This window comes from Dipodomys spectabilis, unplaced genomic scaffold, assembly GCF_019054845.1.
Source record: "Dipodomys spectabilis isolate Male_0828 unplaced genomic scaffold, ASM1905484v1 ptg000051l, whole genome shotgun sequence".
NCBI lineage: Eukaryota > Metazoa > Chordata > Mammalia > Rodentia > Heteromyidae > Dipodomys > Dipodomys spectabilis.
This window is the reverse complement of record NW_024870728.1, coordinates 5,079,562-5,103,524: the sequence shown is the minus strand read 5'-3', so window position 1 is coordinate 5,103,524 and position 23,963 is coordinate 5,079,562. Positions and strand designations below refer to the sequence as shown.

At 37.9% G+C, this 23,963-nt stretch overlaps 1 protein-coding gene across 1 annotated transcript in view; it reads left to right on the top strand.

Annotated features, from left to right (window-relative positions):
• Col4a3 (collagen type IV alpha 3 chain) overlaps positions 1–23,963 on the top strand; it is a 140,367-nt gene that overhangs the window by 67,476 nt on the left and 48,928 nt on the right. The window contains exons 7-20 of the mRNA XM_042679024.1: positions 554–607; positions 1,722–1,748; positions 2,272–2,349; positions 4,844–4,906; positions 5,063–5,098; positions 7,720–7,761; positions 7,963–8,040; positions 9,818–9,880; positions 10,698–10,757; positions 12,114–12,158; positions 13,812–13,865; positions 14,639–14,680; positions 16,512–16,596; positions 18,576–18,611. Of these exons, the coding sequence (XP_042534958.1) occupies positions 554–607; positions 1,722–1,748; positions 2,272–2,349; positions 4,844–4,906; positions 5,063–5,098; positions 7,720–7,761; positions 7,963–8,040; positions 9,818–9,880; positions 10,698–10,757; positions 12,114–12,158; positions 13,812–13,865; positions 14,639–14,680; positions 16,512–16,596; positions 18,576–18,611 (763 nt within the window). The remainder of the gene's footprint in view (positions 1–553; positions 608–1,721; positions 1,749–2,271; positions 2,350–4,843; positions 4,907–5,062; positions 5,099–7,719; positions 7,762–7,962; positions 8,041–9,817; positions 9,881–10,697; positions 10,758–12,113; positions 12,159–13,811; positions 13,866–14,638; positions 14,681–16,511; positions 16,597–18,575; positions 18,612–23,963) is intronic.

Here is a 23,963-nt window from a genome sequence, read left to right as displayed (position 1 = left end):
GCTATCTTGAAAACATTGTTTTAGCCAGAACCAACAATATGATTTACAACCAGCAACTATTTTTCCCTCTCCTTATACCTTGCTTTCTGATTTTCTTTAAGGGGTTTCATATTTCCTCACAGAAAGAAAATTGGAGGTTAGCCTGGCTATTTTCATCCAAGCTAGTATATATAGATCAGACACTAAAGCCTTGAGTGCAAAATTAATCTCTGGAAAGGAAAGACTGAGCTCTTCAAGGTCCATTCGCCTCCTTTTGTTTCCCAACTGAAGCATCCCTCTTACCCAGAATGATGGCCATGAATGAACTAATTACTAAAGTTTCAAGGAAGCAGCAATTAAAAAGTTCTTGGCACAACTAGACTACCATTTATGCACAACGTGAAAGACAGTAGATTCGGATCCTGTTTTCAATTAAGATAATGGTTTTCTGCCCTTCAGTTTCATGACCCAGTAGCCACAAGGAATTTAAATTCCTTTGCCTTTGTCACTGAAAGGTTGGAGAAGAGAAATGGGTTTGATTTTTGAGAATGACAATGTTTTCTCCATCTTCCAGGGTGACCAAGGGTTCCCTGGCATTCCGGGGACACCAGGCTACCCAGGGGTCCAGGTAAGTTTAATTCTCTAATTCCACATCACAGACATAAAGCATAAATAAAAACAGCCTGTTCTATATGGCTGTGAACACAAATCTCTTATGACTTTGGAATGGCTAGTGCAGGCAATAGAAGGCATTTACCTAACAGAATTCCTAACAGATGAATACATGCATTTTGTGTGTGTGTTTGTGTGTGTGTGTGTGTGTGTGTGTGTGTGAGAGAGAGAGAGAGAGAGAGAGAGAGAGAGAGAGAGAGCTGGTTGTGGGGCTTGAACTAAAGAGACTGAGCACTGTCTCTGTGCTTGTTTGATCAAGGCTTGTGCTCTAACCCTTGAGCCACAGCTTCACTTTCAGATGTTTTTGCTGGTTAATTAGAGAGAAGAGTCTCAGAGACCTTTCTGCCTGTGCTGGCTTTGAACCTGGATCCTCAGGTCTCAGGCTCCTGAGCAGCTAGGGTGACAGGCATGAGACTTGGGTGGCTGGCTTAACTACATTCATTTTGAGTTGAAGTTTAGCTTTTAACGTTTTATTTTGCTTTTGAGACATTGGAATCGAGATATAGCATAGACAGATTTGCTTCAAGGAAAAGCTCAGGTTTGCACAACTCAAAGAGTGAGAGTGAGGAGACTTACAACAAGACTTCCTCCTGAGGTCTATGTTGAAGGGAATGAGGTGGAAAGGCCCTAGTGGTAGAAAGCAAGCCAGGAGGGACGTAATGTAGAAGTTCAGAGAAGACACATTTCAGTAGAAGGAGTGACAGACAATCTGTGGAGAAGACCCATAAGATGAACACTGATGTTTTGGCATTGGATTTTAGCAACCTAATATCATTGCCAACCTTAGCAAGTGAATTCTATGGCAGGACAAAGACAGGAGGCAGATTGGGAACTAGGGAATGGGTGGGAGATGAAGTCTGCAAGGAGAGATGAAAGAGTAGTTTAGGAAAGGAGAATAAAGATGAAAGGAGATTTGGTTGTTCTGCTAACATTGGGATACGTGAGTGTATGGAGAGGTCAGTAGGAAATACACAGTCGGGGAGAGGCAAAGTCATAGCACCGACAGGGGAAAGAGGTATGCATCGTATTTGTGAGTCGTTGATAATGGGTTGTATTTTTCTTTCCCATAGGGTGCTACTGGTTTGAAAGGACAAAAGGCAAGTCATGGATGAACATTATTGTTATGGGGAAGACACCTCTAATGATACATACAAAAAGACACCTTTATTAAATAACAAAACATAAAACATTACTAATCAGATTTCATAATCCAGATCTGAATCCAGAAGCCATCAAAATTCCACCCAGTGTTTAGTCATACTGCGCAGCAGCTCTGGCTCTGTTAAATAAGTTTTAATCATGCACACTTGACACCTTGAAGGAAGCAGGGCTGGGGAAAGAGCACTGATCTCACTCTAGGGCGCCACGTTTTAGGTCAGGAATTGTCACTCAGGTTGGTAGCTTAGGAAATTATTTCTTGGCTCCTTTCTTCCTACCACAGTAAGTTGTCAAACGGAGAAGGCATGAAAATGCTTTGAGTGCCTCAAAGTGAATAACTATAAAGTCTTAAAACATTGCTCTAAATACATATCCCCAAACACTTTCATCCTTGAGGTAGTGAAACCTTCAGTAAGTGTAGGGTGGGGTTTTGAGATGTTGACAGTTGTTCTATTTTCCAAGGGTGCTCCTGCTCAAAGAGAAGATGGAGAAATCAATGGAAAAGGAGATCCAGGGGTGCCTGGCCCTCCAGGATTCCAGGTACTGTGTTCTGGGGAAGGCCATCAGACCTCTCAGTCCCTACTGCTCTCTCCCTCTCTCTCTGTCTCTCTCTGTGTCTCTCTGTCTCTCTCTCTGTCTCTGTCTCTCTCTGTCTTTCTCTCTCTCTCTCACCTCTCTCTGGCCTCATTTCTGTCTTACTTCCCATTTACATGTCTGCATCACTTTAAGCATTCATCCTGTTATAAGAAACTGCATGATGCATATATGCAAAGATGATTGACTACAACATCTTTTTATGTCATTTTCAGTCTCAGTCCCCTAAGCTTTCTTGAATATAAAGAATCTTTTATGGCTACTTTTATTTCACTTGTTGAAATCAAGTATAGGTTTGTGTCATGAGCTGAGTATCATTTATATCTTTAGTGTTAAATAACAGCCCTACTTCAAAATTTTCTAGATACTAACCAAAAGAGCTTTATTAGACCACAATTTCTCACCTTGAACCCTGAGTTATTTGCTGAGTCTATTTGATGTAGCCTGGGGATAATCTGGAATGGATAGAAGAAACAAAGCTACTTTGAGGTTGTATATATTTTACTTCGTGATTCAAAAGTCTCCTGGTATATTTCTGGTAACCAGAAATATTCCTAATTTAGTTGGGAATTAGATGTGAGAATTCCTGTGGTGATGGCCTATTTGCCTGAGACAGAGTTTGAATTGAAGGTGTTCAATTCCTCCTCCGTGATGAGCCAAGCCAACTGATGGTGAGCTGTGAAGTTGGGAGAGGAGCTAGCTATATGGCAGTGTTATAATTAGAAGCCACCATAGGACTCAGGAAGACACAGAATCAGATGGATCTTACTTTGGGGCTTGGAAAGCATTCAGGGGTCTAGATGCTGAAATCAAGAAATCATAAGAAGGAGACAGTAGTAATCCTGGATATGCAACATCCTTTAAATGCCACCTGTGTGCTAATCCTTGTGTCATCATTATAATAAATATTTATTAGATGCCAGTTATGTTGCAATACATATTTATTTCTAGAGTTTAGACTATAGCAGGACACTGATCAATCCCCCCAAAAATAATATTTCCAAGAAATCCTCACTTTCATAAAGTCTGAATTTTAATAAAGAAACAGAAAAAATATGTAGCTTAAAAATCTGTCATATGTTAGTAATGAAATGGTAAGATGGAAAACAATTCAGGGAAGCAGCGACAGGAAAGGCATGCTTGGAAGATGATTTGCGAGTGAGTTTAAATAGGCAGAGACCTTGTAAAAAGAAGGCTAACTACATAAAGGGGGAAAAGGAAGGACTGTGTCATAGAGATATCTAGAGAAAGAGGATTCTGAGCAGGAGGATGTCCTAGAGGAACATGATTGACCAAGGACAGAAAAGGAGAGGAAAAAGAGAAACAGGATAGCAAAATATTGAAAATATCTAACCTAAAAAAAGTGTGACAAATGAGAGAAAACATGCAGCCTGTGATTTAGTTGGGTCTGGATTACTTCACTTAATGTAAGTTTTTCCAAGCCTATTTCCTTACCAATGATACAACATCATTCCTTTTGGTGGAAGAGTACAATTCCATTGTGTGTGTGTGTGTGTGTGTGTGTGTGTGTGTGTGTGTGTGTGTATATATATATATATATATATATATATATATATACACACCACCTTTTCTTGATCTGTTCATCCACTGAGGAGCATCGGGGTTGATTCTATATCTTGTCAGTGGTAAATAATGCTGCAGTGAACATGGTTGTGCTGGTAGCTTTAGTGTGGCTTTGTTTGTACTCTATTGGATAAATGCCTAAATCTGCAAGTAAACATACTGGATGGTAAAAGACCAAAAAAAAAAAAAAAAACACGTGGACATAATAAATTATACAAGTCTCTAGACATACACACAGACCAAAAGAGGATATTTTAAAGAGAGGATCACAAAAGCTTAATATCTATCTATGTGCATATGATCATATAAAATGATATTTATCCAAATGAACTCCAAGAAATGGAAACAAGAGAGTTTTCTTTTCCTTTGTCACTGTTTTTGTTTTCTGTACCTTTTGTCTTGTTTGTAAGTCTATCTTTTTTTGAGGAGAGTAAGGGAAAGCACAGAAATGGTGGGACAAAGGGTAAACAAATACAACAGTGGCACTCATTAAACACTATGTTGAAAATGAACTATGCAACTTGTGAGGAAGGGAAGGAAGGGAAAATTGTGAGAGAGCTAGGGAAGGTGTGACAAAAAAATTTTCTGACATATGTAGCCATAACCCCTCTGTACATCATGTTTATAATAAAAATAAAACCATCTCCCTATAAATAGCAGCCTCAGGATGGTCCTGACAGCTGTTATACATGACATCACAGTTTTTGGCATTTGTTATCACTAACTGCAGACAGTGAGAGAGAAGGCATTATGCACTTAAGATTTTGTTGAAGTATTTAATGCATTTAACTAATTGACTTTGTCCTTAGGTAAGACACACTAGTAATATTTTTCTTACTATTTTCTTAATTTGCAGGGTTTGCCAGGCCCTCCTGGATTTCCAGGACCTCCTGGCCCACCAGGACCTCCCGGAATCTTTGTGAGTATGAAGCTACTGTTTCTGCAGATTCCAGAAATGAATCAATTAATTACTACAAAAAAAAATTTGGAAAGTTTTCTGTCTGTGTGTGCTTCCTACTAGAATTTTGTAGTATTATTATTCTTTTAAAATCTTAATTTGTGGATTTTTTCCTAGGGCTTTCCAGGAGCTCCGGGACCAAGAGGACCTAAGGTAAGCTGTATTTCCTATATTTTATCAGTCAGAACACATTAACTCATCAAAAAACAATCCCAACCTGCTCATTCACATGATTCCTATGAGCACATTCCTGGAACTCATAAAGATTCCTCGCAGAGAAGTAAAGGAAGCTAGTAAATCTTACTTCTTTTGAAGAACTTCCTATCAGAAAAAAGGCAGTGTTTCCAATGCATAGGTCTTCCAGCCTTACTAATCCTCCTTGTTACCCAATAGTTTATCCTATACATTTTCATAGTGGGTTTCTTCACAAAGTCTACCTCATCTTATGTTAGTAAATGAAAGATGACTACATATTGTGCTCATCAAGCTGGGTATTTGATGTGTATCTATTTTTAAAAGACTAATTGTTAGTTTAAAGACACAAAATATTGTGAGGCTATGCCCCACCAGGAAATTATTACCGAGGCATAGTGTTTCTTATTCTGTGAGTGGCCTCATATATACGGTATTACCAAGGTGATTTCACATGTATTACTTTACACACACACACACACACACACACACACACACACACACAGATACATGCATACTCAGTGATACTGAATGAATGGCAGAGCTAAGATTTAAAATCTCTTGATTCCTCTACAATTTCCAGACCACTGGGAGACAGAGGGAGTGAATCCACATAGTCAAGAGCATAAAAGAAGTTTATTGATTCTTAGGGCTGGGAAGGTGGCTCAATGGTAGGTGCTTGCCTTACATGCATGAGGCCCTGGGTTCAATACCTCAGCACCACATAAACAGAAAAAGCTGGAAGTGGCGCTGTGGCTCAAGTGGTAGAGCGCTAGCCTTGGGCTGAAAGACATTGCCCAGGCCCAGAGTTCAGGCCCCATGACAGAACAAAAAAAAAGTGTTATTGGTTCTAATGATGGGTTGATTAATTTCTTAGCTTGTTTCTTGTTATAACTGAATGCTATAGGTTAAGGGTTTTTTTTGTGTGTGTTTGAGAATACCATACCGAGGAGTTCCAATTACATGGGCAAGATAACGAGTACATTTCTTATCAAGCATTATTGCCTCCTCTTTGTTTCCCTTTCCCATCCCTTCCCATCCTCCCCCCCCCCACCTGATCCTCCCCCCACCACCAAAGTTGTAAAGTTCGTTTTTCAACATAACGACTTGTACATCTCATTGTTGCAGTGGGTCCACCTGTATCCCTAGTTAAATGATTTTTTAATTGTTATTATAAAGGTCATGTGCAGAGAGGTTACAGTTGCAAAAGTCCAGAAAAGAGTACATTTCTTACATAGGTCCCATGGTTTCCCTTATTTGCAATGACTGGTATATATCTGAGACAAGCAGAAAAGGTCAGATAAGATGATGTTAAACAAAATGATCCCCAAGATAAGGACACAAGTGGTTTTTTCTTTCTTGCTGTTGTTTCTAATGTATTTATAAGGTATCACGTGATTTTTTTGTTGCTTTGTATGTCCCTCCCCCACAGTATAACCCCTGTTTTCACTGTATTTGATGTTGGTATAATTTGGGGAGTGGAAGGAAAAAAACAAATTGTTTACATGGGGATACAGGTTGACCCATTGCAACAATGAGATGTACAAGACGTTATGTCGAAAAATGAAACAAACTTTACAATTTTGGTGGGGGGAGAGAGGGAAGGAATGTAGTTGTGGAGATGGGAGGGAAGGGATGGTAGGGGAAAAACAAAGGAAGAGGCAACAATGCTTGATAAGACATATACTCATGACCTTGCTCATGTGATTGTAACCCCTCTCTGTACAGTATTTTCACAATAAAAAAAACTTATTTAAAAATAAAAAAGAATATATTTCTTTTTGAACAGGAGATTGAGTATTTTATCTCACAAATAATTTAGTCTTTACAATTCTAGAGGCTGGGAGGTCTGATGTTGAAGAGTTACATCCCATGGGGGCTGTCTTGCTAATGGAGACCACAAAGCCCAGGACAATAAGGTCATCCCATAATAAGAGACAGCAAGATAGCCACTCCCACTGTAATTCATTTCTTAATCCATGAATGAGTGGATCCCTTCACATCTTAAAGCACCACCTGGTGCCAACTCTTAAAAACCTTATGATGATTTAGCAATTAAATTTCAATCCGTGTTGCAGTGGGGATTCAAACCATAGCAACCGACTTCAGTGAGGGGAAATTATCCATGTTAGATTTCTTTCCTGTCACTAAACAAATAGTGGCATTCCATTCTTAGCTTCTTGATTATGTGTTGCATTTCAAGGTCCTGAGGTCCAGACACACATCCCTCTTATTTTTAGGATGAGAGAACTAGGGCATGAAGAAGTTAAGCAGCCAACTCAGGTAGTTAAGTGGTCATCAGAAGCAGGAAGCCAGTAGACTCAAACCTAGCTAGTGACTGAGCCAGAGAAATGTCCTGCCTGCTAGTTTCCTTTCCACACCATTGTGTGTCATCATTCAGCATATTAAGTAAATCTCTGAACCCCTTAGTACCTCAAGACTGTCACCTGTAAAAGAAACATTACTATAATACTTTAAGATGGAGATTGAAATATGATGTTCAGTTAAAATGTTGGAACTATAATAGTGTTGGAGAATCCATTCTTTGTTTTTAAATCTACTGCTCCATTTTTTTCTTACAGGGTTATATGGGTGATAACGTGGTTGGACAGAAAGGAGAGCGGGTAATTTAATCACTATGGTTCATTGGTGGGGAAAAAAATACGTTAAGTTCCATAGTTCATTCACTAGCCAACTTGAAGTTAATGCATTTTCATTGGCTCTGTCTTCTTGCATGAAAACTAGAAAAGCAGATGGTCTAAACCTAGTAGAATTGAAATGTTGATGATGTTCAGTTTCTCATTTTGGGGTGTATTTGTCTTTAGGGTATAAAAGGATTAACAGGACCTCCCGGACCACCAGGAACTGTTATTGTGACACTCACCGGCCCAGAAAACAGAACGGTAGGGCTGCCTCTTCCTGTTGAAGGGATAAAGTCCTGATGAGGCTTTGCCTCTTTTATGTGCCCAGTCATAAATCCAGCTCAGCCCAGCCCCCTGGGCCAGCTTAAAACTCTTCCGTTTTATTCCTCCCACCTCTCCACTGGTTAATTGCAAATGTTAGGCAGGTACTCTGAGGAAAGACACTTATGACCTGAGCCTGATTTTGTTCACCCTTACATTGCCATGTTTCTCCTTGTGCCTAACACCGAGGGTGACTCTGATGTCATTAGCTGGTAATGACCTGAATGGAGGAGGAGGGATCCTTCAATCAAATGATACTCTGGCCTTGCAACTCCATGAACCCTGTAGTGCTCAGTCCTTACCACTGCATTTTTATTCCCACTGAGTGTGGCTAGAAGGACCAGGACATAAAGCTGGATTTGATGCTTAGGAAATCAACCCACAATAACATCTACCAGTCCTTCCACTGGGTGGAGGGGGACGAGGAAGAGAGAAGGTAGTTATTTGTGCTCTTGTGGATTAAGGAACACCAACCATCCTTCTCTTTTAAATTCCCAATTAGTTATTTGAAATAAGAGCTTGATTGAGATATAATTTACACACTATAAAATACACTTTTTTTAAAGTATACATTTCATAGGACTTAGTTATAACAAATCTTTAACACCTTAATTGAGGTATGATTTACACGGTATTAAATTCACTCATTCGGTGTACAAATAAATGGATTTTAGACATTCATTAAATTGGGTAACCATTGCTACAAGTCATTTTTTTTCTGGTCCTGGAGCCTGAACTCTGGGCCTGGGCACTGTCCCTGAGCTCCTTTTGCTCAAGGTTAGAACTCTATCACTTGAGTCACAGCGCCACTTGCAGCTCTTTTTTTTCTGTAATTAATTGGAGATAATAGTCTCATACACTTTCCTGCCCAGGCTGGCTTCAAACTGCAATCCTCAGATCTCAGCCTCCTGAGTAACTAGTGTTACAGGCATGAGCCACCAGCTCCTGGATACTACAATCAATTTCAGAGCATTTTCATGAGAAAAAGAAGCCCTATAGCATCACTCACCCCCATGCAATACTAATAATCAAAACAAAACGAGTAAGAGCTAAAATAGCATGCAGTCAGATATGGTCAAAATAATAACTCACACTGAAGACTTGTAAAAGAAATGGCCTGAAGAAATTAAGTTTTCAGAGGCAATCCATTAAAATAATAATAATAAACCTAAGGACTCATAGTTGGAAAAATTTACAAAATCTAGATTTGCAAAATTTGACCTGGGAAAACTAATTTAGGGTAGTAGTGTTGTTTTTTTAAAGGTGCTCGTAAATTAAAAGTTACATGGGGGAAAACATATAACAATTACTTGTGATTAAGTCTCAAAACAATCTGAATTTTAAAAATCACATCATTGTTGTACTTGTGCAAAGAATTCTTGATCCCAAAGAAAATAATTTTAGTATGTTAGAAACAAAAGTAAAATACATTAGAAATTATCTGACTGTGCTTACAGAAAGCTGATTCAGTAAATTAATTCAAAGTAGTTTGATTTTCAAAAGATGTTTTAATGATCGTGTTGATATACAGTTTTCGTGGAATCTTGTGTATGAAATATGAAATGTGAGAACCAGGAAGAGCTATTGGTTTGTATTAGCACAGACATGTGAGTGTTTGTAAATTCAGTTTATTGAACAGACAGAGAACTTTTCCAACTGTCATCAGTATATCATTTACTTGGTTTGTTTGTCATGACCCTGAATTGTTTTGTGGCAGGACCTCAAGGGGGAGAAAGGAGACAAAGGAGCTGCTGGTGAACCCGGACCTCCTGGACCCCCAGTAGGTCATTTAGATTTACTTTGTTCCTGTGATACACATATAGTACAGTATGTGTGTATGTGTGTATGTGTGTGGTGTGTGTGTGTGTGTGTGTGTGTGTGTGTGTGTGTGCCAGTACTGAGACTTGAACTCAGGACTGGGTCACTGTTCCTTAAATTTTCCACTCAAGGCTGGTGCTCTACCACTTGAGCCACACCTCCACTTTCTAACCCACTTTCCTACCCAGGCTGGCTTTGAACCTCAGTCCCTAGATCTCAGCCTTCTGGGTAGCTAGGATTACAGACATGAGTCATCAGTGCCCTGCTGTCTTTAAATCCCAACATTAGCTAACGCACAGTTAACAGTTGACCATAGAGATCATGAATACACTAGAATTATTTTTCTCTCCCTTTTTTATATGAAATCTTTGCCCTATTTTATGTTTATGACTGATCTGTAGCACCTGATTTTTTTTATTGTGAAAATACCATACAGAGGGGTTATACTTACTTGGGCAAGATGATGAGTACATTTCTTATCAAGCATTGGTGCCTCCTCCTTTGTTTACCCTTCCCATCCCTTCTCATCTTCCCTCCTGCCCGCCCCGCCCCGTACCGCCAAAGTTGCAAAGTTTGTTTTTCGACATAATGATTTGTACATCTCATTGTTGCAATGGTGTAGCACCTGATTTTTAACATATGTTTTAAAATTAATCTCATGAATAAGATTTCCTTTTGAGATGACCTATGTTTAAATATCTTAGAATACTCAGAAGGGAGAAATTAAGTTAAAATTGCAGTCATCATTATAAAGCTTATTATAATTCAAATTCAAACAGGGACTGCCTGGAGAATCCTATGGATCTGAAAAAGGTGCTCCCGGAGAACCTGGTGCTCAGGTGAGCATGGAAATTCAATACCCTGTGGGGACTCAGGACTGTTTTGGTTGCAAGAATGAGAAGTCCACCTCCAACTAGCTGAATTAATATATATATATATATATATATATATATATATATATAAAATGTTAGGATTTATATATTCAAGTGTATATATATATATATCTATATATTAAAGATTTTAGGATTTATATATTCAAGTATCTGAGAAGTTCAAGACCAAAACAGGCTTCAGGAAATTAGAAGCTGGGACATTATCTCCACTTCACTTCTGCACCTCTCTGCTGATGAGTTTCATGCCATCCTTTGGTACATAAGCATCTTCTATGCAGAAAGAGAAAGAATGAAATTTATCGACAGACAGCTTCAGGCTAGTGATATAGGAGGGGAAAGTATCCTTCTCCCACTGGACCTATAGAATTAATCTGATTGGTTCAACTTTGTGAGGATTCATGCTGACTGGTTCAATTTTCTCAGGATTCATTCTGATTGGTTCAACTTTCTCAGGAGTCATGGTTATGGAAAAGATTTGCATTGACCAGTGGTTTCTACATGAGTCAGCAGAGCAGTGGGTTTCTGTGGGTATAAGAGGCCCCATCAACACCACTCAGAGAGAGGGGAAAGCAATCTGCAAAGGAAATGAGTGTTCTGTGACCAAAAATGGGATGTTGAGAAAATAGAAGCTCTAGAGTCCCACTCCACACCCAACTCTAATTTGGACAGGCATAAACATATACATTGTAGAGGAAAAAAAAAACACTACAAAATACATGATGGAAAATGTGGAATTTATTTCCCTAAAAAAATAATATTCAGACAGCATGAATTTTTAATTCTATCAGAAAATGTCCTCACTATAACAGTTGATTCAAAGTCATGTTTGTCTACACACCATGACTATGCATACATACATACACATCGTGCATATATGCATACATAAATATATACATATACACACGTACATACAAACATGGAAACATGTTTAGGAAACTATATTTCCAATTAATTCACTAGCTGTTGATACTTCTGTTTCCTTACTCACTTCTCTGCTCATGGTTCCCTGATTTTTCTTCTCAGCTTAGGGTGGACAGCATTAATTGTAGTTTAAGCTAACCTGTTAACTTCCTGTCTTCTTCTTTTGACTCTAATTTCCCATTCTGACTGACTTCCACCTTCCCTAGCAAAAGATGCTTATTGTGTGCTCTGCGATTAATGGATTTACCTTTTAAAATCTAGGGAAGGGGCAGCTAACTTTGACTCTCCTACCAGATGTCAACATGATTGTTAACATTTAAGTTTTCTATGTCTATTACAGTTATCTGCACTTAATAAATTACATGTTTTGGTTTGTTTTAGGGGAAACCTGGGAAAGACGGTGCTCCTGGCTTCCCTGGCACTGAGGTAAAGACGTGAGTAGGTTTATATTTTAGGTGGATCATCTGCATGTGAAAGAAAACATGTGCCCTTTGTCTTTCTGATCCTGGCTAAGAATTTCTCCAGATCCATATATTCCTCTGCAAATGACATAATTTTATTCTTCTTGATAGACAAACAAAACTGTATTGTTTGTATATGCACACACACCTTTTTTTTCTTGATCCATTTATTGTTTATAGGACATCTGGACTTTTCTCCTAACTTGGCTATTGTGAATAGTGCTACAATAAACATGGATGTGCAAATGATGTCATTATATCTTTAACTTTCATTCCTTGGATAAATAGCCAAGAGTGGTGTTAGGTTAATTTTCTTTTTAATTTTGGAGGAGACTCCATACTGATTTTCACAGTGGTTGCATTAATTTCTGTCCCTACCAGTAGTGCATATATAAACATATGCAGGGTTATAGACATGTACAGGATAAAAATGACTGAGGTATGGTGTACTCAGGAGTGAAAGTCTATAATGTAACCACTTGGAGAATGAATAGACAGTTTAACAAAATGAATAGCAGGATGCTGAAACATGTCTTTACTTGGGATTTGTGGGGAGGCAGTATTAGGAGGAAGAAGAGGTGAATGGAAGAGGAATGGTAGGCAAATGCAGCCATAATACTCAATGTACACATGTGAAAAATGGAACTAGGAAATGAGGAAATGGCTGAGGAGGAGATAGATAGGGAAGGATAGAAGTAATGAATGACCAAGAAGATACATTGAACACATAAATGGACATGTTAAGTTGAAACGCCTTTGTGTGACTATTTTAAGATAATAAAAATTAAGACTTGAGGTCTGGGAAGGTGGCTCAGTGGTAGAGTGATTTCCTTGCATGCATGAGGCCCTGGGTTCAATTCCTCAGTACTACATAAACAGAAAAAGCCAGTAGTGGTGCTGTGGCTCAAGTGGTAGAGCTCTAGCCTTGAGCTGAAGAGCTGAGGGACAGTGCCCAGGCCCAGAGTTCAGGTCTCATGACTGATCAAAATAAAAAAATTAAGTCTTGAGTAGGCTATTGGTATAGTGAAAAATGGTGGTCCTACTAGATGAAGAGATTCCCTAAGTAGTTTAAACTAACAAAAAAGCTTATAGATTTAAAGACTATATCTGGGAATCATAATTGTATATATTCACAATGGATAAAAGTAATGGAACACATTACTTAACATGCATGAATTGCAAGATCAGCATTTAAGTGAAAAAAGCCAGATAAAACGCAAAAACTCCATGAACAATTTAGAAGTGGAATCCAAAGAAGTAGAAAAGAGAAATATGGGGAAGAGTAATGGGAGGGAGGGATAAGGAAATGTTGGTCAACAGATTCAAAGTTATAGTTAGATAGAGGAAAAGCTTCACAGTAGAATTACTTAACAGCTAGTTATGGTTTCAACCAAAATTATAAATGATTGAAATGATAGAAATGTTCATTAATCTGATCTGATCAACAATCAAGTATGCAGTATGAGCTATACAATTTTTATGCTGAATAAAGATGTATAACTATTATGTCAATTTGTAGGGCATATAAATTTTTAATATTAAAAAAATGCAGACTGCTCTTGCTTCATATAAAAGCAGTTGGTCCATGACATCTGACCCCTTTTGTTTTTTTCTTTAGGGAGCCAAGGGCCACAGAGGCTTCCCTGGGTTAAGGGGTGAAGTTGGACTTAAGGTAAGTCCCTCCCTAATAGCATAAGCCTTTAGTTGGTTGGGCATTTCCTGCCTTCCAAAAGAAAAAAAAAATGCAATTACAAACTTCACTAAGATATCACCTTAAGATATTTGCAAAGAGGAAATAATAGATGTGGAAACTTTATGTAAACATTTGAAGGATGTTCTAGGGGAAGAATACTGAGGGTGATCTATATAGTTGAAGCTGGCTAACTTAGGACCCTACAAGTTTAGCTTCCCATGAGGAAGGTTTTAGAAAAAGGCCTATAATGTAATTTTTTTGTCATTTGAGGATCTTTGATTCCAAATCTCAGTCCTGTATCCCTTTCGGGACCTAACTGTGAAGTGTATTCCACATAATTTGTTTCTGAACTGTTACAGGCATGTACAAATAATCTATATAAATGTGTGTGTGTGTGTGTGTGTGTAGATTCCAGGTTTATTCTTCAATGATATCATTTCTCATAGAATCTTAGAATGTTCTCCTAACACACAGGAGGTTGGGTATAGGGAGGACACTGAACATTTCTTATATCCACAGCATGAATTCCTAAGGGTTCTCCAAGGAGATAATTTATAGAGAATGCCCCTTTCATTTGTACACTATGCAAACAGTGACACTGCTTTTAGCATTAACTTACTGCTCAACTTTTCATTTTGCTTTTAAACATAAATAAATCTACATTTATATTTGCATGTATTTATATTCTCATATTATATACCAGAGGCTCTTGGGGTTATGTGTTTGTAATGTGTAATTGTCTTTCACTATAGGGATGGAAAGGAGACCCAGGCCCTCCAGGATTTCGTGGTCCAGTAAGTGTAACTAGAAATGCCTGTACCCAGTTATAACTAGAGCTTTCAGGAAGCAGAAGTTCAGCCAGAGGTTTCTTGCAAGGTAAAAAAACAATCATCTCAGCCCAAGTTCCATGGCAGCAGATGGTACTCTCCTCCTCAGCACAGTTACACCCGGCATGCCCCATTGCCATCAGGCCACATTCTCTGTTCCGTGGGCCCTAGGAGAAGAATGAAGGGACCTCAGTCTCTGAATCCTAGCATCTGCTCCATTCCTGTCTAACAGCAGGGAGTCTCACGGTGCTAAGCAAGGCTGCTACGTCTGATTGTGCAAACTGGAAATTGTACAAGGCAAGAGTCATGGAGAAGGGTCATCTTGTTAAAGATGCAGTTTTACAGCCCCAAGCTGAGTAACTGAATTTTAGTAAATAAAGGTGGGTCCCCCAAATAATGGGTCCCCAAGTAATGGAACTACAGATAATTTCAAAAAGCTTTAGGGAGTTATCAGGAAGATTAAATGAGCTATTCAGAGCCCAATACCTGGTAAGTGCACACCTGCCATTATAGATTTTTTGATGTGTGTTTATATACAATGATTAACCACAAGGCTCTTGATTCCTCATCTTTTTACAAATCGGCAAAATAATTAGCCCATGCATCATATGGAAAACAAAACAAAGTCTTAAAAAAAATAAAGGCAAGCATGGAGATGTGGTTCTGTAATTTAAGGCTAACTTAGGTTACATAGTGAGACTCTGTCTCAAAAATATAACCAGTCAAACAAAAAAAAGCAAAATTTTCATAATTTCATCTGCACCAGTGTCATCCAAAATAAATGCACTGAGTTAGGTGTCTGTGGCTCACACCTGTACTTCTAGGCACTCAGGAAGCTGAGACCTAAGGATCAAGGTTCAAAGCCAGCCCAGCTGGCTTTGAACTGGAAGTACATTTCATAATACTAGCCCAGCTAGGAAAGTCCATGAGACTCTAATCTTCAATAAACTACCAAAAAAAGCTGGAAGTGGAGCTGTGACGCGAGTGGTAGAGTATTAGTCTTCAGGAAAAGAAGCTCAGAGTTCAAGACCTAGGACTAGCACAAAAATCGATAGACGATAGATACAGAAAGACAGACAGACAGAGAGAGAGAGAGAGAGAGAGAGAGAGAGAGAGAGAGTGCTTTGACTTCTATGCAAAATTTATTTACATTTTACTGTAGAGGAATTCTTAGCATTCCTAGCTTACTATGTATTCTTACATTCAATCCTAATTCAACCCTGTTTTGCAGTCCTTTATAAATTGAAGAGAAATTCTGCTCAGAAAGTAAATGGTTAAAACCAGTTATAGATCCACTGAGCATCACAGAAGCAATAACCCTTAATTCTTCTAGGCCAATAGAATCCCTAAGTTATAAAAAATGGCATTCACTGTATTTTGAATTAAATTTAGTCCCTCAAGATCAGTATTTGAAAACAGCCAAATAGAATGGAATTAAAATATCAGAGTTGTTCACATTTCATAAAGCTGTTTCACAAACTTTTAACTTTTCTATATACATGAGCATGCAAACAGAGATATCTATAAGTGTCAATGTGTACATACTCATATGTAAACTGGGCTGTATTATAAAATTATAAAATTCCAGTTTAAAGCCTATGAAATATATGATGATTTCAGTAATATCAGCTTTGTCTTTAAATTTATCCATGTCTACCACCTTCCTGATAATGTATAAATCTATAGATTCAAGAAACTAAGTAAATTGCTTGTTTTGGACAAAATGAAGAAATTGAAGTAATTGTACTTGGTGAACAAGGGATAGTCTTCTTCTTTATTCATTTCCTTCTCCTTTAAGACAGAATATTATGACACTTACTGGCAAAAGGGAGATGCAGGAATTCCAGGGCCCCCAGGGCCCAAAGGAGTTCGTGGCCTACCAGGTGAGGATAATTTCTTCCTGAAGCCTTTGATGATCACTGTTGTGTCTTTATTTTAAGGTAATTGATACCATGTGCTTGTAATTTTAGGACTGTCAGAGTAGAGAGAGGAAAGATAAGTCTCCTATGTTTGATTAGTGGTGGTGTATTTTGCCATCGCCTCATTTTCATAGTTTTATACTAAAATTTTGTAAGTGGCATAGCATAGACACTGATTAAATTATTTCTGCATATAAAAGGATGACATTCAAGTTAGTAAGAAGACACTACTCTGGACAGAGAACAAGATCACAAGAAATAAGCAATCTTAGCAGGATTACAAAAGAGAAAACAGAGGCCCTGAGAAGATATAAATTGAGTGTTTCCACACTAATAATTATGATTGTAGAGTGGAAGCCCTATTCTCCTCACTTCTGGAACTGATATGTCCAAGCACTGTACACATATGTCATCATTGTTTATAGATCTAAACATTCTTAGGCAGTAAGTTTCATACCTGACTTATGGGAAATTCTCACAAATGGCCTCAGTAAGGTTCCATGTTTGAGATTATGGTTTTATTTTTCTGGAGGAATGTCCTGAACACTGGTAGACTGTAACAATTCCTAAATTCTTCTAATGCACAGCCAGGATTAAGAATCACTGATCTAAAGGGATGAGAATGGAGCTCAGTGGTAGAGCACTATGGGCAAGGCCCTAAGTTCCAGAAAGAGAGAGGGAGGTGTGGAAAGAAAGAAAGAAAGAAAGAAAGAAAGAAAGAAAGAAAGAAAGAAAGAAAGAAAGAAAGAAAGAAAGAAAGAAAGAAAGAAAGAAAGAAAGAAAGAAAGAAAGAAAGAAAGAAAGAAAGAAAGAAGAAAGAAAGAGAGAAAGAAAGAAAGAAAGAAGAAAGGAAGAAAGAAAGAAAGAAAGAAGAAAGGAAGAAAGAAAGAAAGAAGAAGAGAGGGAGGAAGGGAGGGAGGGAGGGAGGGAAAGGAAAGAAAGAAATGAAAGAGAGAGAGAGGGAGGAGAAAGAGAAAAAGAAAAAGAGGGGAAGAAAGAATGAGAGAAAAAGAGGGAGGGAAACCCAGACTTGGTGGTACATATCCGTAATATCTACAGGTGGAGAGAGGATATCCTCTCAAGAGGACAGTAAGTTCAAGACCAATCAGGGTTATACAATGAAATCCTTTCTTAAAAGCTCAACCAAGCAGCTGGTACCAGTGGCTTGCCTGTGTAACCCTAAGTACATAGGATGCTGAGATTGTTGAATCTTGATTTGAGGTCATCCCAGGAAGAAATGTTCTCAAGACACTTCCTCAATGAAGAGCTGGATAGGTGGTATACACATTTATCTAGCTACCAAGAAGCCTGATGTGGGTGGATCCTGCCCAGGCATGCAACCCTGCAGGAAGCAAGACAGTATCTTAAAAACCACGAGCAGAAAAATAGGGATGGAAACATGACTCAGTGGTTAGAATGCAGTACTGCCAACAAATACCAACCAACCAAAGACAATCATTGGTCTAAGACAAGTTATGAGTAGAAATAAGATTTATTAGATTTTCAAAGGAAAATTTTAAGGAGTAAAAAACCCAATATATTTAAATGGCAGACAAAGATAGATTTTTTTTTTTGCTTAATCCTATTTTTTTTATTGTGAACATACTGTACAGAGGGGTTACAATTACATGGGCAAGATAGTGAGTACATTTCTTATCAAGCATTGTAGCCTCCTCCTTGGTTTACCCTTCACATCCCTTCCCAGCCTCCCCACCCACCCAATCCTCCCCCCCCCACCAAAGTTGTAAAGTTTGTTTTCGACATGACAACTTGTACTTCTCATTGTTTATTTTTAGCTTACAAAAATATAAATGGCCCATATAGATGACATATACAGCACATATATAGTTAGATATAAAAATCTAGATATAAACTGTTGCCTCTGTTACTATAAATCGATGTTATCTCTCTGTAAGCAATTAATTATTGTTATGTATTCCCAGGTCCCAGTGGCCCCCCTGGAGTTCCTGGAAGTCCTGGTATGTCCATGTTTATCTGGGTACAAATAGAAATGATTGATGGGGGGAAGTAATGCAAGGGCTGACATTGATCAAGATGCATTATACATATAAATTGACATGTCGAATTGAAACCACTTGGTAGAACTACTTGAAGACAGTTTTTAAAGGAAATTCGTAACTCTTCTTTTTTAAAATTTTATTTGACTGTAAAGATGAATAGAGGGTTTACGGTTACATGAGTGAGGCAGTGAGCACAGCATTGTTACCTCTTCGTGTCCAGCACGTTACCCTTTCCCTTATTCTCTCACAACTCTTTCAAGCTTGCTTGGGTTATGTAAAACAAATATTCCATTAATTGAGGTAAACAGCATACCTTCTTCGTTGTGCTTTATAACCTACAGTAGAAAAGGAAGCAGAGGTTGGCCCAAATTGATAAAGAAATGCTCTTTCTTAAATTCTCAGTGTTTTTAACTAAATGTAAGGGACTTTTCACAGGAAATTATCACTGTAACTTTGGAGCATAAACCCTGAATTCTTGAAGAGGCACACAGATAGAAATTAATGATACTACAGCAATTAGGTTGTTTAAAATGACTATCTTTATTATGTATCATTTGGTTCCATAAGGAAACCTAGATATATATATTCCTTGTGGTTTTTAATTCATATGTGTGAGTTACTTAAATGTTTACTATTTTGAGAGAGGAAGAATAAGATCAGGAATGAGTGTATCCGGACACATTAATTATGATACGACCACATTCTTTTGAAAGGAAACTAAACCAACAGAAAGGAATAAAGACTTGTAAGCCACTGTAGGGGAGTCCTGTCACTGAGCATAGTTTTCATCTTACAATATTAAAAGACATGACAAGCTATTACACTTGCTCTTAACTCGGTCTTTTGGTGGTAATGCTTCTGTTGACAAAGCAGATTTGCGACTATGTTATCCCACATCCCTTCAGATTTAGGATTAAGGCAGGTTTTATCCCACTTGGCTCATGTTTCTCCCAGGAAATACCTTCCTCACTTCTGTTGATTCCTAACACAATTAGCAGGAATAAAGTCCAATTGCAACTTTCTTTCTCATCTGGGACAAATGGCATATATGGAATATTTTTCTCAAGAGTTCTCATAAATAAAAAGTCTCAACTGCCAACTCAAACTGGTGCATCCAGTGAAGCTATCATTCACAACTGACAATGAAACTAAAACCTTCCATGACAAAGAAAAATTAAAGGAAGTCATGAACACTAACCCAAAGTCAAGGAAGCACATGAGATAGAAATCACTAGAAGACTAGTTTAGTAAGTACAGGAAGAAGAAAGAAACAAAATACAGGAAATCAAGAAAATGGCAGGAAACATGACTTATCTCTCCATAATAACCTTAAACACAATCAGACTAAATTCCCCACCCAAAAGAAGTAGAGCAGCAGATTGGATCAAAAACCAAGATCCAACCATTGTTGCCTCAAAGAGACTTATATCACAACAGTCAAAGAAGTGAAGGAATGGAAAAGATCTTTCATGCAAATGCAGCCTGTAATAAGACAGAAGTAGCCATATTGGTAACTGGTAATATAAATTTTTCATTAAAATCAGTACAAAAAGATAAGGAAAGTTATTACATAGTCATAAAAGGAATGATCCACAAAGAGGAAATCACAGTGGTCAGTATTTATGCACCAAACAACAAAGCACCTAAATATATCAAACAAACACTTTTGAACTTACAGAGCATGATAACTCCACTCTCCCTAAAAGGCAGGTCAACAAAACAAAAGATAAGCAAAGAAGCCTCTGAATTAAATGAACTATAACCCAAATGGACTTAACAGATATCTATGAGAATTCCATCCAACAAGGATCCAATTCACATTCTTCTCAATATCCCATGGAACAGTCTCCAAAAGTGATGGTATCATAGGACACACAAAGAACCTAAGCAAATACAAGATGATTGGGATAACTCCTTGCATCCTATGGAAACAATGGAAACAAACTACTTCTCAACAATAAAACATATTGCAGAAATCACTCAAGCATATGGAGACTGAATAAAACACTACTGAATAACACACGGGTCACAGAAGAAATAAAGGAGAAAATTAGAAAGTTCTTACAGTTCAATGAAAATGAAAACACATCAAAATGGAACCTCTGGGATACAACAAAAGCAGTGCTGAGAGGAAAGTTTATAGCTCTAAGTGCACACATAAATAAAACAGAAACAGCTCAAATAAATAACCTCATGATGCAACTGAAACTGCTAGAAAAACAAACCAAACCCCAAACTACTAGACAGAGAGAGAGAGAGAGAGAGCAAAGATTAGAGCAGAAATTGATAAAAATAGAGACCTTAAAAATTATATATTAGTCAATGAAACAAAAAGCTAGTTCTTTGAAAAAGAAATCAATAAAATTGACAGACCACCAGTGAGACTGACAAAGAAAAGAAGAGATGACATTCAAAACCACAGGAAACATTACAAAAAAATCCAAGAAATCCAAATTATTGTAAAGGATTACTTTCAAAACCTATACTCAAAAAAGAAGGAAAAACTAGCAGAAATGGACAAATTTTTAGAGACATACAAATTGCCTAAACTGAACCAAGAAGATATAAGCCATTTAACCAGACCAATAATACACAACAAGATTGAGGAAGTAATCAAAAGTCTTCCAGCAAGGAAAAGCCCAGGCCCAGACAGATTCACAGCTGAATTTTATAAGACCTTTAAAGATGAACTATACCAATACTCCTCAAACTTTTCCACGGGATAGAAACAGAAGGGCCAATTCCAAACTTATGCTATGAAGCCAATATCATACTTATCCTGAAACCAGGTAAGAATCTAACAATAAAAGAGAACTACAAATCACTTTCTCTGATGAACACAGACACAAAGCTCTTCAATAAAATACTAGCCACCAGAAACATATCAATAAATCATATATTATGACCAAGTAGATTGTAGATAAAATCAATATTGTGAAAATGTCCAGACTAACAAAAATGATACACAAATTCAATGCAATCCCCATCAAAATCCCAATGACATTCTTTACTTAGAGAAAACAATCCAAAAATTCATATGGAATAGCAAAAGATCTAGAAAAGGCAAAGCAATTATAAGCAAAAAAAAACAAAAAACAAAAAACACGTGGTGCTATCACAATACCAGACCTCAAGCCCTACTACAGAGCTGTAAACAAAAACAGCTTGGTATTGGCACAAAAAATAGACCTGAAGATCAGTGGAACAGATTAGAAAACCCAGAAACAGAACCATACATTTACAGTTATATGATACTTGATAAGAGAACCAAAGACATACATAAGGATAGCCTCTTTAATAGTTGGTGTTGAGAAGACTTGGCATCCATATGCAAAAACTAAAAGTGGATCCCTATTTATCACCATGCACTAATATCAAGTCAAAGTTGATCAGACTTCAACGTCAGACCTGAAACTTTGAAATTACTGCAAGAGAGAGTAGGAGAAACACTAGAACTTGTAGGTGTAAGTGGAAACTCCTTGAAAAGAGTCCAATGGGCACAACAGATAAGAGAGAGACTTGACCAGTGGGTCTACATCAAAATAAAAAAGTTTCTGCACAGCTAAGGACATAGTTATTAAAATAGAAAGACAATCGACAGAATTGGAGATCTTTACCAACAATTCATCAGACACAGGCCTAATATCATATATAAGGAGTCTTCACCAGTGGGACTACATCAGAATAAAAAGTTTCTGTACAGCTAAGGACATATTTATGAAACTAGAAAGACAATCAACAGAATGGGAGACCTTTACTAGCAATTCATCAGACATAGGCCTAATATCCAATATATAAGAAGTTCAAGAAACCTAATCCCTCCCAAACCTAATAAACCAATCACTAAATGGTCAAGATTGCTAAGGAGAGACTTCTCAGAATAGATAAGAATAGCAAAGAATGGGCTGGGAAGATGTCTCAGTGGTAGAGTGCTTGCCTTGAGTGCCTGAGGCCCTGGGTTCGATTCCTTAGCACCACACAGCAAAAAGAAAAAAAGCCGGAGGTGGCGCTGTGGCTCAAGTGGTAGAGCGCTAGCCTTGAGCTAAAGAGCTGAGGGACAGCGCCCAGGCCCAGAGTTCAGGCCCCACTACCGGACCCAAAAAAAAAAAAAAAAAAGAATAGCAAAGAAACACATGAGGAAATGCTCATCACTCATCACCCTTGGCCATAAAGAAAATGCAAATCAAAACAATTCCAAGAGTCCATCTCACCCTAGTTAGATTGGCCAACATTGTGAATTAAAACAACAACAAACATTGGCAGGGACCCCTACTGCACTGATGGTGGGAACGTAAACTAGTATAACTATTCTGGACAGCAGGTCCTCAAAAAACTAAACACAGATCTTCCCTACAACCTGACAATACCACTCCTGGGCACCTACCCAGAACATCATGAGCCAGGATATGATAAAGACACCTGTACATCCATGTTCATTGCTGCACTATTCACAATATCCAAGATATAGAAACAGCCCAGATGCCCCACAATAGAAGAGTGGATCCAAAAAATTGTGGGTACCTATACACAATGAAACTTTATATATCCATTCGAAAGAATAAAATTAGCAAGAATAAAATAATGTCATTCACAGGGAAATGGATGGAACTAGAACAAATCATGTTAAATGAAGTAAGCCAATCTCAAAAAGACAAACAGTGCATGTTCCCTCTGATATGCATAAATTAGGTCTAAAATACACTGGAACAAGACAAATTATACAGGATTCAAGATATTCACACACAGTGAGACTAAAAGAGGATATTTTTAGGGGAGAAACACAAGGTGTGATGCCCAAGTGCCTCTTCATAGTTGTATAAAATAATATATATAAATAAACTCTAAGATATGCAAACAAAGGAGCTCTCTTTTTAATTTTTAATTTTTGATTTTTTTATTGTTTTATGATTCTTTTTTATGATTCTTCTTTTCCTTATGCATGGTGTATTCAAGTGTATATCTTCAGAAGGGTTAGGGGGAGCACTCAAGGGAAGGAAAGTGGAAAAGTGCAGCAGTAAAGCTCACTGGACACTGATGAAAGTGAACTATACAACTCATGGGCGGAGACAGGAGGGAGGGACTGGGAGAGAGGGAAGGAAGAAGACACTGTAAGAAAGGAAATGGCCTCATTGCCTGACTCATGTCATTGTAATCCCTCTGTACATCACCTCTGTAATAATTTTTTTGGGGGGTCCGGTCATGGGGCCTGAACTCTGGGCCTGGGCGCTGTCCCTCAGCTCTTCACCTCAAGGCTAGCACTCTACCACTTGATCCACAGTGCCACTTCTGGCTTTTTTCTTTTTTGCTTAT